Consider the following 14,250-nt stretch of genomic DNA (forward strand, 5'->3'; position numbering starts at 1 on the left):
CAGCAAGAAACAAAGTGCCTTAGAGGCTCCACAGTATTGGCATGGGTCAAGATGCCACCTACTCAGCTTCTCTTCAGGCAACAAGTGATACCAGTCAATCTTCATGGGCTCCTCCATAGATGTAGTAGCCCCAACTACCATGGCGCAGCTGGGGAATGCAAGGAGGTTGGAGATCCGTGATGTGGTCGGTGAACCAAACTATTCTTCCTCGCTCTTTCTCTGAACTTTACATCCAGCTGGATAGTGAGGCTGATGAGAGCCTCGAGAGTAGGCAGTATGTCTCAGCCTGCCAGTTTATCTTTAATAGCCTCAGAGAGACCTTGACAAAAGATAGCCATCAGGCTATCCTCTCTCCATTGGAGCTCCGAAACCAAGATCCAGAAGCGGACGGCATACTCCCCTACTGAGCTGGAGCCTTGCCAAATCTGCAGGAGCTCAGATACTGCTGACGAGGTACGACTGGGCTTATCAAAGATCAGGCAGAATTCAGCCAGAAAGTGATCCAAGTTAGAGAGGAGTGGGTCATCTCTTTCCCAGAGTGGGGAAGCCCAAGCCAGAGCGGCACCACCGAGCTGAGTCAGGATAAAGGTGACCTATTCTTTGTCTGTAGGGTGAGAGACCAGTTTGCAAGTCAAAATACATTTGACACTGATTGAGGAAGCCCCAGCACTCAGCTGGCTTTCCATGGAATGATGGAGGCAGCGGAAGCTGTGGCCTAGGTACAGGAGGCGGAGTGGGCTGCGAGGGAGGCAGGGAAACTAACAGAGGACCAGCCAATCCAGCACTCCAGTTGCCTGGTTGAGGACCTCTTGCTGCTGCTGGAGTCATTGGGCCATACCAGGAATGGCCTGCATGGCAGACAGGACCGCCAGGTCCATGGCCTCAGCAAACTGTAATGCTTAGAAGTAGACCCCCTAGTGCCGAGGGGTGGTTGATGCTGCCTAGTAAGTAAGCCCACTAGGCCCACCCCATCGGCTGGCAGAGAAACCCTGTGGCAGAACTGACTGGAGCTTCCCCTATACCAGCCCCGTTTCCTGCAGGTTGAGCCCTTGGGTTTAAGGGACCAGTAGGACTTAGGTGGGTCCCTAGAGCAATCCAAGAGAAGAGTCTATTTGCTTAGATCCTCTTCCACAAGTACAGAGATCCTCTAGCCATTTGCCTAGATCCTCTTTCACAAGCACAGAGAGTAAGAGGCTTTGGAAACCCAATCTCCATCTAATCCTCCTAGCACAGACAGACCGAGTGCACTGGTTGACGTTCATCTAAAACCTCTTATGCTATAAAGGGATTGGCACGTCCACAATGCGCATTCAACGCGCTGCGAAACTAATAGCGCTCATCACATGCAAATGCATGTTGATGAGGCTATTAGCTGTGCTCCCCAGATACAAAAAAAAAAAAAGAAGTGCACCGGACCCGCACATTTTTACCCTCAGAATTTCTGAGCAGCCCAAAAAGTTGTACAGAAAAGCAGAAAATACTGGCGATATTAAGTCAGAGGAACGAAGTATGAAAGATTTAAAAAAAAAAAAAAAAGTGCAGGTGGTCAGGTTAGGGAAACGGATGTTCAGTTAACGAATGTCTGTTTCCGAACCTGTGGCTGTGCGCCGGTTAGGGAAATGGACGCTGATAAATTCAGCGTCCGTTTTCTCAACCCGCTGACAGCCGACCTCTCCTGGGCGCCCGCTGCCAAGGAAGCACTAGGGGCACATAGTCGACCCTAGCACCTGCTTGGCAGTGCGATCCCTCCCCCCTAATTTAAATATTGCATGGTGCCTTCAGGAGAGGTACCTGGGCGCGCATTAGGAAAGTGGGCGCGGAACACTGAGTGTCTGCTTTTGGCATACGTTTATTGCATTGGCCCTCGAAAAGGTTAGCCAGTGCCATTTTTTAAAAGCAGCAGTTGTGGAAGGAAACCAGCTACCTGCTGTCCAGTTTTCATATGCCCTATGTAGAAGCCAGTAAACGTTGTAGAGGGAGGGATGGATGGACACGATCATACCTGGGAACTCTCCGGATTTGACCTCGAGACTCCAGAATTCTAATGGAATTGCTGAGTCTCCAGGCCAACAGCTGTAACCTCCGGGTGCCCTACTATTTTATCAGAGACGGCGCCCTGCTCTGACCAGAAAACAGTCCTAAAAGGTGTGTTGTCCACATCCAGTGGATTATACACAAGAAAAAACATATTCAGCCTGCCGATAAACAAGGTGCCTAGATATTTTGAGGCAATCAGTTCCTGGTGTTTTTAACTTTTCCTTCCCAGAAATCCATAGAGGTTAAAGAGAAAAGACAGACAGGGAATCCTATCAAACCTAGGAGGAAGTTGCCCCTACTTTTGAGTTTAGGGTGGGGAGAGGTAGCAATTGAGGGGGGTATTTGTGCATGTGTTTGTATATAGATGTGAGGGGCTGTGTGTGTGTGTGTGTACATGTGAATGGGGGAGGGAGTAAAGCATGACTGAGAGTGTGTGTGTTTGTGTAGGAGGAAGAGAAATGAAAGTGTGAATGAACATGGGTGTGAGGGTGAGTGGGCATGTATGTATGGAAGAGGGAGAGGAGTGAGCGAGCATGTGTGTGAGAGAGGTGTGTGTAGGAAAATGAGAAGAGTAAAGCTGTAAGTGAGCATGTGAGAATGTATCAGAGAATGAGGAATGAGAGCATGTAAGAATGAGCGTGTGTGTGTGTGTTTGGAAAGTGGTCATGAACAAATGAGTGTTAAATGTGTGTATGAGTATCTGGTCCCTCGTCCCTGCCCCCTGCAGTCACCGTAATCTCAGGGAGACTGGAAATAAAAAGTTCCCAGGTATGGTCACAATGAGCCATGAAGACCCCTTTCTCTTGGTTCTGGGGGTGGAGTGAGGACGATCAGGGATCTGTGCTGGGAGAGTTGGGGGACAGAAGGGGTCCATCAGAGTAGCATGGCCCTTTATTTTCTGTGTGGGGAAGGGAGTTCATCGGGCCACCGCAGCTCCTTTATTTAGTGTGTCAGAGATCTTCAAATCAAGCTAAGACAGCATTTGAATTTTAAGATGGAAGAATGACTCTCAGCAGCCTCACCAACCCCACTTCCTGAAATACTCACTGTTCCTTGGAGATCTCTCATTCAAGTATCTTTTAAGCCCAGCATCATATAGAATTAGAACCCAGAGCTGGCATGGCTGTAGACTGCCATGCAGGGCCCAATAGTCTACCACAGTGAAAGCTGAAGTGAACCTGTACCTGGAGAATCAAGATGTGATGCAATGAACATTAAAAATATCTGAAAGAACAAAACATGGATGAATGACTCAACCAGCAATACACAATGCATCCCTTTTTATGCCCAATGGCAATGCTCTTTTGAAAACTGGATTACTAAAAATGTATTTTATGATATAGCAAGGATAGGAAAGCATAAGTCAATTCATTTAGGGGTAGATTTTATAATTTAGCGTGAACGCGTACTTTTGTTCGCGCACCAGGCGCGAACAAGAGTATGCGGGATTTCAATAGATACGCGCGTATCCATTAAAATCCGGGATCGGCGCGTGCAAGGCTGCCAATTTTGGGCAGCCTGCGCGCGCCGAGCCACGCAGCCTGCCTCCGTTCCCTCTGAGGCCGCTCCGAAATCGGAGCGGCCTCGGAGGGAACTTTCTTTTGCCCTCCCCTCACCTTCCCCTACCTAACCCACCCCCCTCCCCCCCCCACCTTTATTGCCGGATTTACGCCTGCCGGAGGCAGATGTAAATCTGCGCGTGCCAGCGGGTTGCTGGTGCGCCATCACCCAACCCGGGGGCTGTTCCGGAGGGCGCAGCCACACCCCCGGAACACCCCTGGGCCGAAACCATGCCCGCGGCGCCGCCCCCAAAACATCGCGTCACCCCCCTGAAACGCCACATCACGACCGACACGCCCCCGACACGCCTCTCCATCCTAGCCCCGGGACTTACGCGCATCCCGGGGCTTGCGCACGCCGCCAAGCCTATGCAAAATAGGCTCGGCGCGCGCAGAAGGGGTTTGGGGTAGGTTGTCGGGTGGTACGAGCGTATCCTACGCGCGTACCCCTTTGAAAATCTACCTCTAATTGGTTATTTTGAAAGACATTTTACTTACAACTATATGGAACTGGGGAGTCATGATGAATGTATCATCCTTGAGCATCACAGATAAGAAATAAGAAATTGCCATTGTAATTAGAAAGATTTTTGCCTCTGGAAGCATCAGTCAGTATTGTATTTTATCAAAGAGTATTTAGGTTTATAGTATGTTGGCTGAAAGATGCATTTCTTCCTCTTTTATTCGGAGTGGATGCTACACCTTTGCTTTATTTTTCTGTAGCACCATGGAAAGTTAATGTTATTTACTTTTGAGGGAGGAATATTTTTTTGTAAGGTGGTATAGCAGATTTGGCCATGGGAGTATGCCTGCTAGTGTTGCACCGAAAAAGTATTTCCAGCATAGTCCGTTACTCTAGTCTGCAGTTTGCATGCAGAAGCCAAGAACTGAATGGGATGAAATGCAAATTACCCAAGCAACTGAAGGCTTTTCAAGTATGCTATATTTGTGTTATTATTTAGTTTAATTCATTGCTGAAGACTGTGAATGTTTTATGTCATCCGCAGTGAATAATGTATAGAGCTGCCGAATATAAGTGATGCTAAATCAATAAATCACCCCAACAACTGCTTCCTCCATGACAGGATGAAGTTATCGCACATCTGTAGAGCACTGTGGGGAAGCTTGCACTATAGATGCCTGTGCTATACGGTACCTGTTCTGTGGATAAACAGTAGACTTCTACTGGTATTTTTGATAAGTGCTGGAAATACGCTGTAAAAACCAATACCAATAATGTCCACAAAACTGAATATTTTCTCCTCTCAGTGTAGTCCATAGTATTTATTGCTACTGCATTAACTTTCTCAAAAGTACAGAAGTTAAATCAAAACTTTTACAATTTTCTGACTTGAGCCCAGGAGCTCTACAGTTCAGTGTGAAGTTTCAGTTAATTTGCATGTAGACATATGCTACTGAAAATATCAATTTAAAAAAATCATTTTGCCCTGGCTATAATGTGTGCCAGAGGGGTGCAAGAAGGGCATCAGTGATATCCAGAAGGGTCTTGTGAATGATATAAATTCTGTGTATGTACATAAGTCGAGACAGAGCAGTAGACGTGAACAATATTCCACCTTTTTACTAAAAAAAAAATGCATTCTTAAACTGGATGCCTACAGTTTCAAATTAAGTGCTTTACTTCTAAGCAGTACAATGCCTTTCATCTCGCTGCAGAATCAGCAAAAGGCTTGACTCTGGAAAATTAAACTCCTCCAAGCTATGTTTTAATAATGGTCCAGTGGTTCGTTATGTCAGCTGTAATTCTGCAAGGAAATTCTGAGGCCTACACACATCAGCAAATCTAAATTCAACTTAAAGGGCCATCACCGCATCCATTACATCAGAATACAAAACATATTTGGTCATAACTAGATTGCTGACAACTAATCCAATCACTATTGGCAGTTTGCCCTGCTGTCTTTCCTTAATAAAATCAAGGATACATGGCTTTAGTTAAGAAAGATTTGTTTTTCCATCAGCATTGAATAAAAGAAAACGTTCTTTTTTTGAATTGGGCCCTAGTCTAGGGTTAGAAGTACTAAGTTTTCCCCATGCACAAAATAAATCAAGAAAAACCCTTTAATATCTTACGTTGGTGATGCGATTCACTGCCAATAAGTACTCATTTCCAATAACTTCTTGCTTTTGTAACCCTATGGGCAATTCTAATTATCTTTACTAGCTTTTTTTTTTCCCCAGCCTGAGGCTTGCGAATGTGCAAACAACATGGATGGCAAAAAAGACACAGACATATTTCATATCTACAATCTTAACGATGCTGGCTACAGAGAAAGTTAAAAAATAACATATACAAATTTCTGAATAGAAATACTTATTCATTAGAAGTTTGATAGAAAGTGCAATAATTAAATTGTTGTCACCACATAGTGTGTGTTTAATATTTCCTGTAGGCTTTTGCAGTCTTGAAACTCATCGTAGAAATGTCTCTTTGTGCTAAGTTTCCATGGGGCTGTTCAGACTACAGCGGTCTTACTTGGATAATATTCACATTGGTGCCACTGTTTTTTGTGCTCTCATCAGCTTGCTGGGTTTCGTCATTAGCGATGATGAAAGTGATGGATGAAGAACTGAAAGTCACTTTCTTCTTCGGCCGGTCGCCCACCTTCTGTGACATCACAATCGGTCGGATTGGCTTTTCATTCTTAGCTGCAGGTCTGGCCTTCAGGGCTCGCTGGAATCTCAGCAAACGAAAGCACAAGAGCTGCACAAGGGATCGCCGAAACTGAGAAATTGAAAGACATAAAATACCCCGAATATAGCAATTATACACAACATTTTTTTTGTTCATGAGCTCTTAGAAAAATTAGCAACATTTCACCAGCTGTTGTGAGGAGGCCAATATTCAGCGGTGTTTGTCCAGCTAACAGGGTCATTTATTATTTTGCTATAAGGGCTTAACACCTGTGTTATGAACCTAACGTATGCGTTAATGACCGCAATGCAGGTTAATATGCAAATTACATATTTATGCATGTGGGAGGAGTTTGGGCGGAGTTTATGGAAATGATCAACTCCCAACAACAAATATGATAGGATAACTCACGTGATAATGCAGTTTATCGCTGGAAATAACTACACCTTTTTTGCCTGTGCTGTCCCCATTATAGGACCAAAAATGCTTTTACTGTATGTGGCAGTTCTCAAGTGAGAGAAAGAGAGAGGCTAGGTAGAGAGTACAGTCAATAAATCTACTTTTATTTCAACTTTCAGCACTCCTAATGACACCAAATCCTCCCAGGTGTGTACTGTGCTGACATATCTGTAAAGGTGTATCTTAAACTGCCCCCCAAGCTCTCACCACCTCCCACCCCGAGTTTAAAGCGCCCCCATTACACTGATAGAAATAGTAAACTGACCCATTCTTCTATGTTGAGTCTCTCTCTCACACCACACCCCTTTTTTAACGCAGGCGCTATGCTTGCAATAAATATAGCAAAATGAAAAATCTAGGTCTAAGTTTGGACTTAGCAGGATAACACTGTCTGCATGGAAAATGATAGAACAAACATGACGAGCCAGTGCTCTGAGTTGTCCAGATGCAGCTTTCAAAAACATCTGCGATGCATTCCATCTCACGTTTACAATAGATTCAAGTTGGAAAAGTCGTCTTGTGCTTCAAGCACTGGTTCCCATTCTCCTCTGAATGAAAGGCTGGCCTCACTCTCCCAACGTATCTGTTGGGGAGACCATTCCATGGGCACATTTGACAGAAATTTAGTAAGAATACTGGAATCACAAAAAGGCTTATCTACCAAATTCCGGCCTAGTGAATTCACCGAGAGGACCCCTAGTACATGAATAGGGAAAGACAAAAAGAGAGAAGTGCTTTGCACTAATGCAGCTTGCTTACGAAAGACATGATGAGCTTGAAAACCAATCAGGCGTTGGTGCATGTAAAGTTAGGTGTGGAACCCTCGTGGGACAAAGTATTGCGCACATGCCTTTGAGTTCCAAGAATATGTGCGGGATTGTACATGCAGAAAGTTACAGCTGCTTGTGTACTCGCAAAGAGGGACAGCCTGTGAATTTTCAAAATTGGACTTATGTGCACTGAAAATTCAGGTTAAAGTTTGCGGGTATAAGCTACCAGCAGACTTCAGCCCTGCATGGGCTGTTTGAAAATGATCCCTTCATGTCTTACCCAGTCTGCCATGTTCTCCCTGCTTATACTGCTTTAGCTATGGAGACGTCTTGGCTACCAGCTACACAAACGATATTGCCCCTTACTGAAGTCCGTTTTCACCACTCCCCTCTTTGGCCCTCTACTATTCCGTAGAGACGTGCTCAAGTTTACATACTTAAAACCAATGCTCTCCCTCCTGACCCCCAATTAGTTTTATCCAACCTCTTACCAGGTTCTTACAACTGCCCTTGGTATCTGTATCGAGCATGTTTAATTCCATCACCCCTGCTGCTAGCGTATTTCGGGCATTTACCACCCAACAATAAAGAAATATCACCTCATATTTCCTCTCAGCCTCCTATCCTCCAACTTCATATATGAACCTTTGACCTTGCATTTATTTTTCTATGAAAAATTGTACCTTCTTGGACTTTCAAATATTTATCGTTCTTCTGTAATGTTTTGTTTTGTTTTTAATCATTTTCTCTCCTTTAAATCAGCAAGCACATGAGTGTCTTAAACTTCTTTTTGCAGGATCTGTGTTGCAGGCTCTACATCATTTTGGTCGGGCCTTCTCTGAACTGCTTTCACCCTCACAATGTCCTTATAAATGTTTATTTGTTCTTGCTGCCATGCGAATTATTAAAGAAGGCTTGGCTAGTAGTGATATTTTAATAGGCCCAGGAAAAACGTTCACTTGCTCATTCATCTACTGCTTTGTTATCAGTCTGCACAGTTTGGGGGTAATTTTAAGACTGCCTGAGGAAGTGCAAAGTCTGTGGGTGCAATTTAGCTGTCTACTTTGCACCAATTTTCAAAGGAAAAATGTCATGCATGGTCACTTTGAAAATTATCCCAGAAATCCTACCTGGAGTAAATTTTAAAGAGTATGCACAGAGTTCCAAACCCGCTCCCCACCTTGCCCACAGGAACACTTCTTGTCCCTATACCGCCTGGAGGTACAGCAGTTTTTTAAAAGTCCGTAACTGCAGGTCAACTACCGTTTTACCCTTGGAAATGGCTTTGAAAATGACCCTCCCTTGTGCGCAGTTCATGTAAACACTTTTGAAAGCCGTCACCTCAGGATATGGCATGACCATGTCTCTTTACTAAGAGATTCAGCTAGATTTTTTAGCCTAGTTAGAAAGTGACTAAAAGCTGACAGTCATTATGAGACCCATGTGACATGAATTAGTGATTTTACACGGCTACTGTTATTACAATTGGCAGCCTTAGTAGAATAGAAAAAGACTTAATGTGTATGAAATGGAATTACTCTCGCACTGGTTGGTCCCTAAAGAACAAGGCTGATCATGTCATTCTTCATGGAGGGTGAACTTTACTGAACATAAGAAATTGCCATGCTGGGTCAGACCAAAGGTCCATCAAACCCAGCATCCTGTTTCCAACAGAGGCCAAGCCAGGCCACAAGAACCTGGCAAGTACCCAAACACTAATAGCAGAGGCCATTCCCGAAGTCAACTTGATTAATAGCAGTTAATGAACATCTCCTCCAAGAAGGGCTGGAGTAGCTTGGTTGTGCTGAGGTAATCTTGCTTTTGTCTCTCTGCTGCAACTATAAATAAAATATTGTTCAACATGAACTCAGGAAATAAATTTGATTTCCTATTGGCGAACTTTATAGTTCAGTTTGATATCACTATCACTTTAAATTGGCTGTATTGCTACCACCACCATTATCTTTAACAGCAATAACAATTATGGAAGAAAAATCTGTTTCTCACGTTTTTACATCTTTTCCCAGCTGCACCTGCTTTTAAAGACAAGATAGAAATGGATTACAGATATCATTTATTGTATTCCATGCCTCCAGGCAGGAATTAATGTACATAAAATTTCTCTGACAGATGTTTCTCTCATCTGCTTTAAAAAAAAACCCTCCAATGATAGAATCTCTGTCTCCTCTATAGATGGGGGTAATTTTCAAAGCAGCGCACAGGGGTACATGTGCGCACACTACCCGGCGCGCACCCATGTACACCCGATTTTATAACTTGTGTGCGCAGGTTATAAAATCAGGGGTCGGTGCGCGCAAGGGGGTGCACAATTGTGCACACCGAGCTGCGCTGCCTTCCCCCGTTCCCTCCCAGGCCACTTTGAAATCGGAGCGGCCTGGAAGGGAACTTCCCTTCCCCCTAACCTTCCCACCCCTTCCCCTAACCTTTCCCCCACCACTAGCCCTACTCTAACCCCCCCCCAAAATTGTTATCTAACCTTTTGCACCTGCCTGGAGGCAGGTACAGATTGCATGCACCAGCAGCCTGCCGGCATGTGATCCTTCAACACAGCCGCAAATGGCCGCCGTGTCGGAGGCCTCTTGCCCCGCCCCTTTTTGCAAGCCCTGGGACTTACACGCGTCCCGGGCTTTACGCACGTCGCCGGGCCTTTTTAAATCCAGCCCATAGTGTTTAACTACTCTTACACTTAGAAAGATCTTCTGAATATTTAATTGCCTTTGCTGCATTGTAAATCCATTGCTTCTCATCCTGTCCCGCTGGAGGAAAAAAACCCCAGCTCATTTACCATCTTCTTTCTGTAATTTGATTATTGTTTTCAAACCATGTCTTGGCTTTTCTAGGATAAGTAAACTTAAATCCTTTAACCGTTTCCTCTTAGATCATATTAGCTAAATCTTATTATTTAGTCCTCTGGACTTTCTCCAAAATGTCTTCATCCTTCTTGAAGTGTGGGGCCTGACGCTGGATAGAGTGTTCCAACAAAGGCCTTGCCTATGTTGAGTAGAGTATGATCATTTCTTCATGCATCTTGTATGTAATACTCCTGTTAATATATGATATTATGGGGTTAGTTATGTTGAGACTAGTTCTATAATCTCCAGATTATCTTCTGTACGTAACCTCTGCCCCAACTTCTTCCTGAGCACAGGAGCTCACTGGGAGACTCATGGGCCAAAGCAGTACCCATGCTTCCCAGGTTCTTCCTGCACAAGGGGGGAAAATGTCAATTTTTCAAGGTCCTTAGGGTTTTCTCTCTTCTAGGGTTCGTCTGTACACCAGTACAACACTGCACTCCAAAACTGTTATTCAAAATCAAAGTTTTTACTGGTCACCAGTGACAGGAAAAACACAATCCATAAATGATACACCAATGTTTAGTGCACCAGAACAGTTCAAAAATATAAGTTCAAGAGCACAAAAAAAAAAATCACTCAATCTCTCACAGTAGCGCAATGCTTCACACCTTTAGTAGGTAAGCCCTCTGGGGCAGGGACACTTCTCTTACCTGTCTCTGGATACAGCTTTCCTTTTTTCTAGAATGCCTCTCACTTCTCACACTCAGATGAGCCTCTGGTTGATTACTTTTGTCAGTCAGCGACTCTTCTGGACCTTCTTCTGTTGGGCAGTTTCCCTATTAATGCCCATAAAGGACAATCCTCTTAATCCACTCTCTCTCTCGCTGTCTGTGTCTGAAGAAATCCCTCTTGGACCTTGAAAATTTAGCACTTCTCAGGAACACTTGCAGGAATCTACTCTCTGGTACTCGAAGACACTTCTTCTTTCCTTAAAGACCTGTAGCCTCCTTCCTCGGGTCACCTTCTTAGGACAGGAGCATTTCTTCACAGCATCGCTCTACAGGAGAGGCTCTCAACCAGTATCTTTCTGTTGGAAAAGACTGCTCCTTGCACAATTTGTGAAGAAAGGCGCTTTCCTACTACCCTGCACTCATGCAAGCACAGTTTTCTTAAACCTATGACCACCTCCTCCCAGATCGTGTCAAAATTCTCTTAACACTCCACTATATTGGCCTGCGTCGCAGCAGCCCAGTCTATTGGGAAAATGATCCTACAGTAGTAAGGGTCTCCCTTTACATGTGGTAATACTTTTCAGCCAGTGACTCCCTATTTTGTATTTGTACATTTGATTGCTTTACCTTGCGCATTGGTCCTTGCTGAATTGCAACCAATTTTTTTTTTCTATTTCATCAATTTGTAAAGATTTTTTTCCTTTCTGGTCTTGTCCTTTAAGATGCTTACAAATCTTCCCAGGTTGACCTCATCCCTGCATTTTTACAGGGGTAGCTTTCAAAAGCATTTACACACGTAAAGCGTAGTTTATCATGCATAAATGCGTTTTTGAAAATTATTCTGGGGGTTGTATACTTAAAAGTACTTGTGGAAATGATTTCACTCATACTTTTATGTGTATTTGAAGGAGGGGTGGAGCTGGGGAAGAACCAATTATGATTTTCAAAAGTATGCATGAAAATGTACGCATACACATTTACATTTGCTGCCAAGCGAGCGCATAAGTGTGAGCATATGCCGCATAGGGTACGTGCCTACCCACTAATTTTCAAAGCACAACTAAATGCATAATCAGGGCTGAATTCCTATATGAGCCATTATAAAACTGGGCTTCCTAGGTGTATTCTCTAAGCCATCATTCAGATCATTAATGAAATTATTAAATAGCACTGGTCCCAGATTTAAACTGCCCAGAACCCTCACTTGATATATCCTCACACATTGACACTGATACATGAATAACTACTTGGACATCTTTCCACCCACCGATATACCCACCTTAAATATAAGCCTATGAATATGGAATATGACAGCAGACAAACATTATAAGGTCCAGCTTGTCTGCCCATTTTCCTATGCTGTTCCAGGATCTACTTGAACTCTGGTTTTCACTTCACTTCTTAGCAACTATGGATCCTCTATGCTCCTCCCATGCTTTCTTGAATTCTGGAACAGTTTTGGCCTCAGCCAGCACCGGGAAGCCATTTCGTGGATCTATCAACCCCGTCTGTTGAGGAATATTACTTTATGTTTTTCTGCGAGGTAAGTTTTGGTTCTGCAAGATTGTGCATTGCATGGATCAAGGGTTTCAGGTATGATGCTACAGGCCAAAAATGGCACTCATGCTAACTTCTGTGCCAACTCAAGTTAACCCAGATGAATTACTACATAATGATGATGTTGGTGATAAAACCAGTATCAGCATATTTGCTGAAACTGCTGAGAATGGTCTGTAACTCCTTCATGCGTGCAGACACTGCAGGGCCACTCTGCTATTATTTTCCCGATTTACCAAAGCGATGGGAGAAATGTCTCTGTGCAAAACCACAACTTCTAAGTGGAATGTTGTAATGTCCAGAGGGTCTGCAACATGACCCATGACCCCTTTCCCCCTCTCACAGCTCCATTTCCAGACCTTCTCCCCATTTCCCAGAGCCTCTCCCCCTTTCTAATCACCTCTTCCACTCAGAGCTCCTCTCTCCTCTCCCAGGTAGTAGCCCTTCCTTTCTCAAAGCTGCAGTGCTCTCCCAGTCTTGCACAGCAGTCATCTTTCTCCCAGATAGCATCGCTTTTCACGGCCCTTCATCTGCCCTTCCAGCCAGCAACCTTTCCTTCTCTCTCAGCGCCTCTCTCCCCCATCAGCTCTTCTCCCTCTTTCTTATCACCTCTCTCAGTCCCATTATCAGTTCCTCCTTACGTTTCTCTTCCCCTTTTCCCAGTCCCTCTGCCTCCCCCTCTCCACTGGCACTACAGGCAGATCAAGGTCAAGCAGGCATTTCTCCTGCACTGCTGCTGTTCCCCTCTCCCTTCAAAGCCATTGGTCAGGTATTGCTTTGCCAGCCAATAGGCTGTTGGGGGGATGGGAGACGTAGCAGAAGAGGCACACTCTTTCTGTCTGCCCTCCCCAAAGGTCATGCAGCATGGAACTCTCGGTTCCTGGACTGGTGGGAGGTTTGGTCTCTTGTTAGTTGGCACGTGGGAGGCGAAAACTAGAAACGAGAGTCTATAATTGATGTCACAGTCTGTCCTGCTGGGGTTGGGCACCCTGCCATGGTGATGCCACTCAGTCCTGCTGCTGCTGTGGTGGTCCCTGTTGGTCATGAAGAGTAGCGCCAAGTGAACGTCTCAGGGACTGATGGAGGCTGCTGCTCGGGCACAGGGAGGGAAGGGGTTGAAAGCATGAAAGAGGTGATGGTGGTGGTGGGGGGAGGAGAGACGGCCTGCCCAGCACATTTCTCCTAGTCTCGTATCTATCATATACAAAACAAGAATACCTTTCTGCTCATGAAGATGTAGATAACTGGATTATATGCAGTGCTTGATTTGGCAAAAAATGATGGAATAACAGCCACTGTTGGTGTAATTAGTTTGCCATAGCCATATGCCACCAGAAGAGAGACCACCGTGTAGGGCATCCAGCAGATAAGAAACGCTGCTATCATTAAAAAGCACATTTTTGCCACTTTCTTTTCGTATTTTAGGATTTTGATTACTTGAATACTTTGTAGGTCTTGAACGCAATGAAGCTATGAAAAAAAGAAAACAAGAGAGAAAAACAATGAATGAAAACCCGATAAACAGTATAAAAAGGACACATTGTATTACCTTAGAATTAGGTCGCATCAAGATGAAATTCCTGCTTTCTTGAATTCAAATACTGTCCTTGTCCCTAACACCTCCACAGGGAGGCTGCTCCAGCCACACAGAGGAGGCTGTTCCAT

At 44.5% G+C, this 14,250-nt stretch overlaps 1 protein-coding gene across 1 annotated transcript in view; it reads right to left on the minus strand.

The window, feature by feature from the left end:
* Positions 1–4,671: 4,671 nt before the first annotated feature.
* Positions 4,672–14,250, minus strand: part of LOC115087170 (opsin-3-like) — a 77,761-nt gene continuing 68,182 nt past the window's right edge. The window contains exons 3-4 of the mRNA XM_029594014.1: positions 13,804–14,055; positions 4,672–6,342 (exon numbers count right to left, since the gene is read on the minus strand). Of these exons, the coding sequence (XP_029449874.1) occupies positions 6,079–6,342; positions 13,804–14,055 (516 nt within the window). The 3' untranslated portion in view covers positions 4,672–6,078. The remainder of the gene's footprint in view (positions 6,343–13,803; positions 14,056–14,250) is intronic.

The sequence above is a fragment of the Rhinatrema bivittatum genome, chromosome 3, assembly GCF_901001135.1.
Source record: "Rhinatrema bivittatum chromosome 3, aRhiBiv1.1, whole genome shotgun sequence".
Lineage (NCBI taxonomy): Eukaryota > Metazoa > Chordata > Amphibia > Gymnophiona > Rhinatrematidae > Rhinatrema > Rhinatrema bivittatum.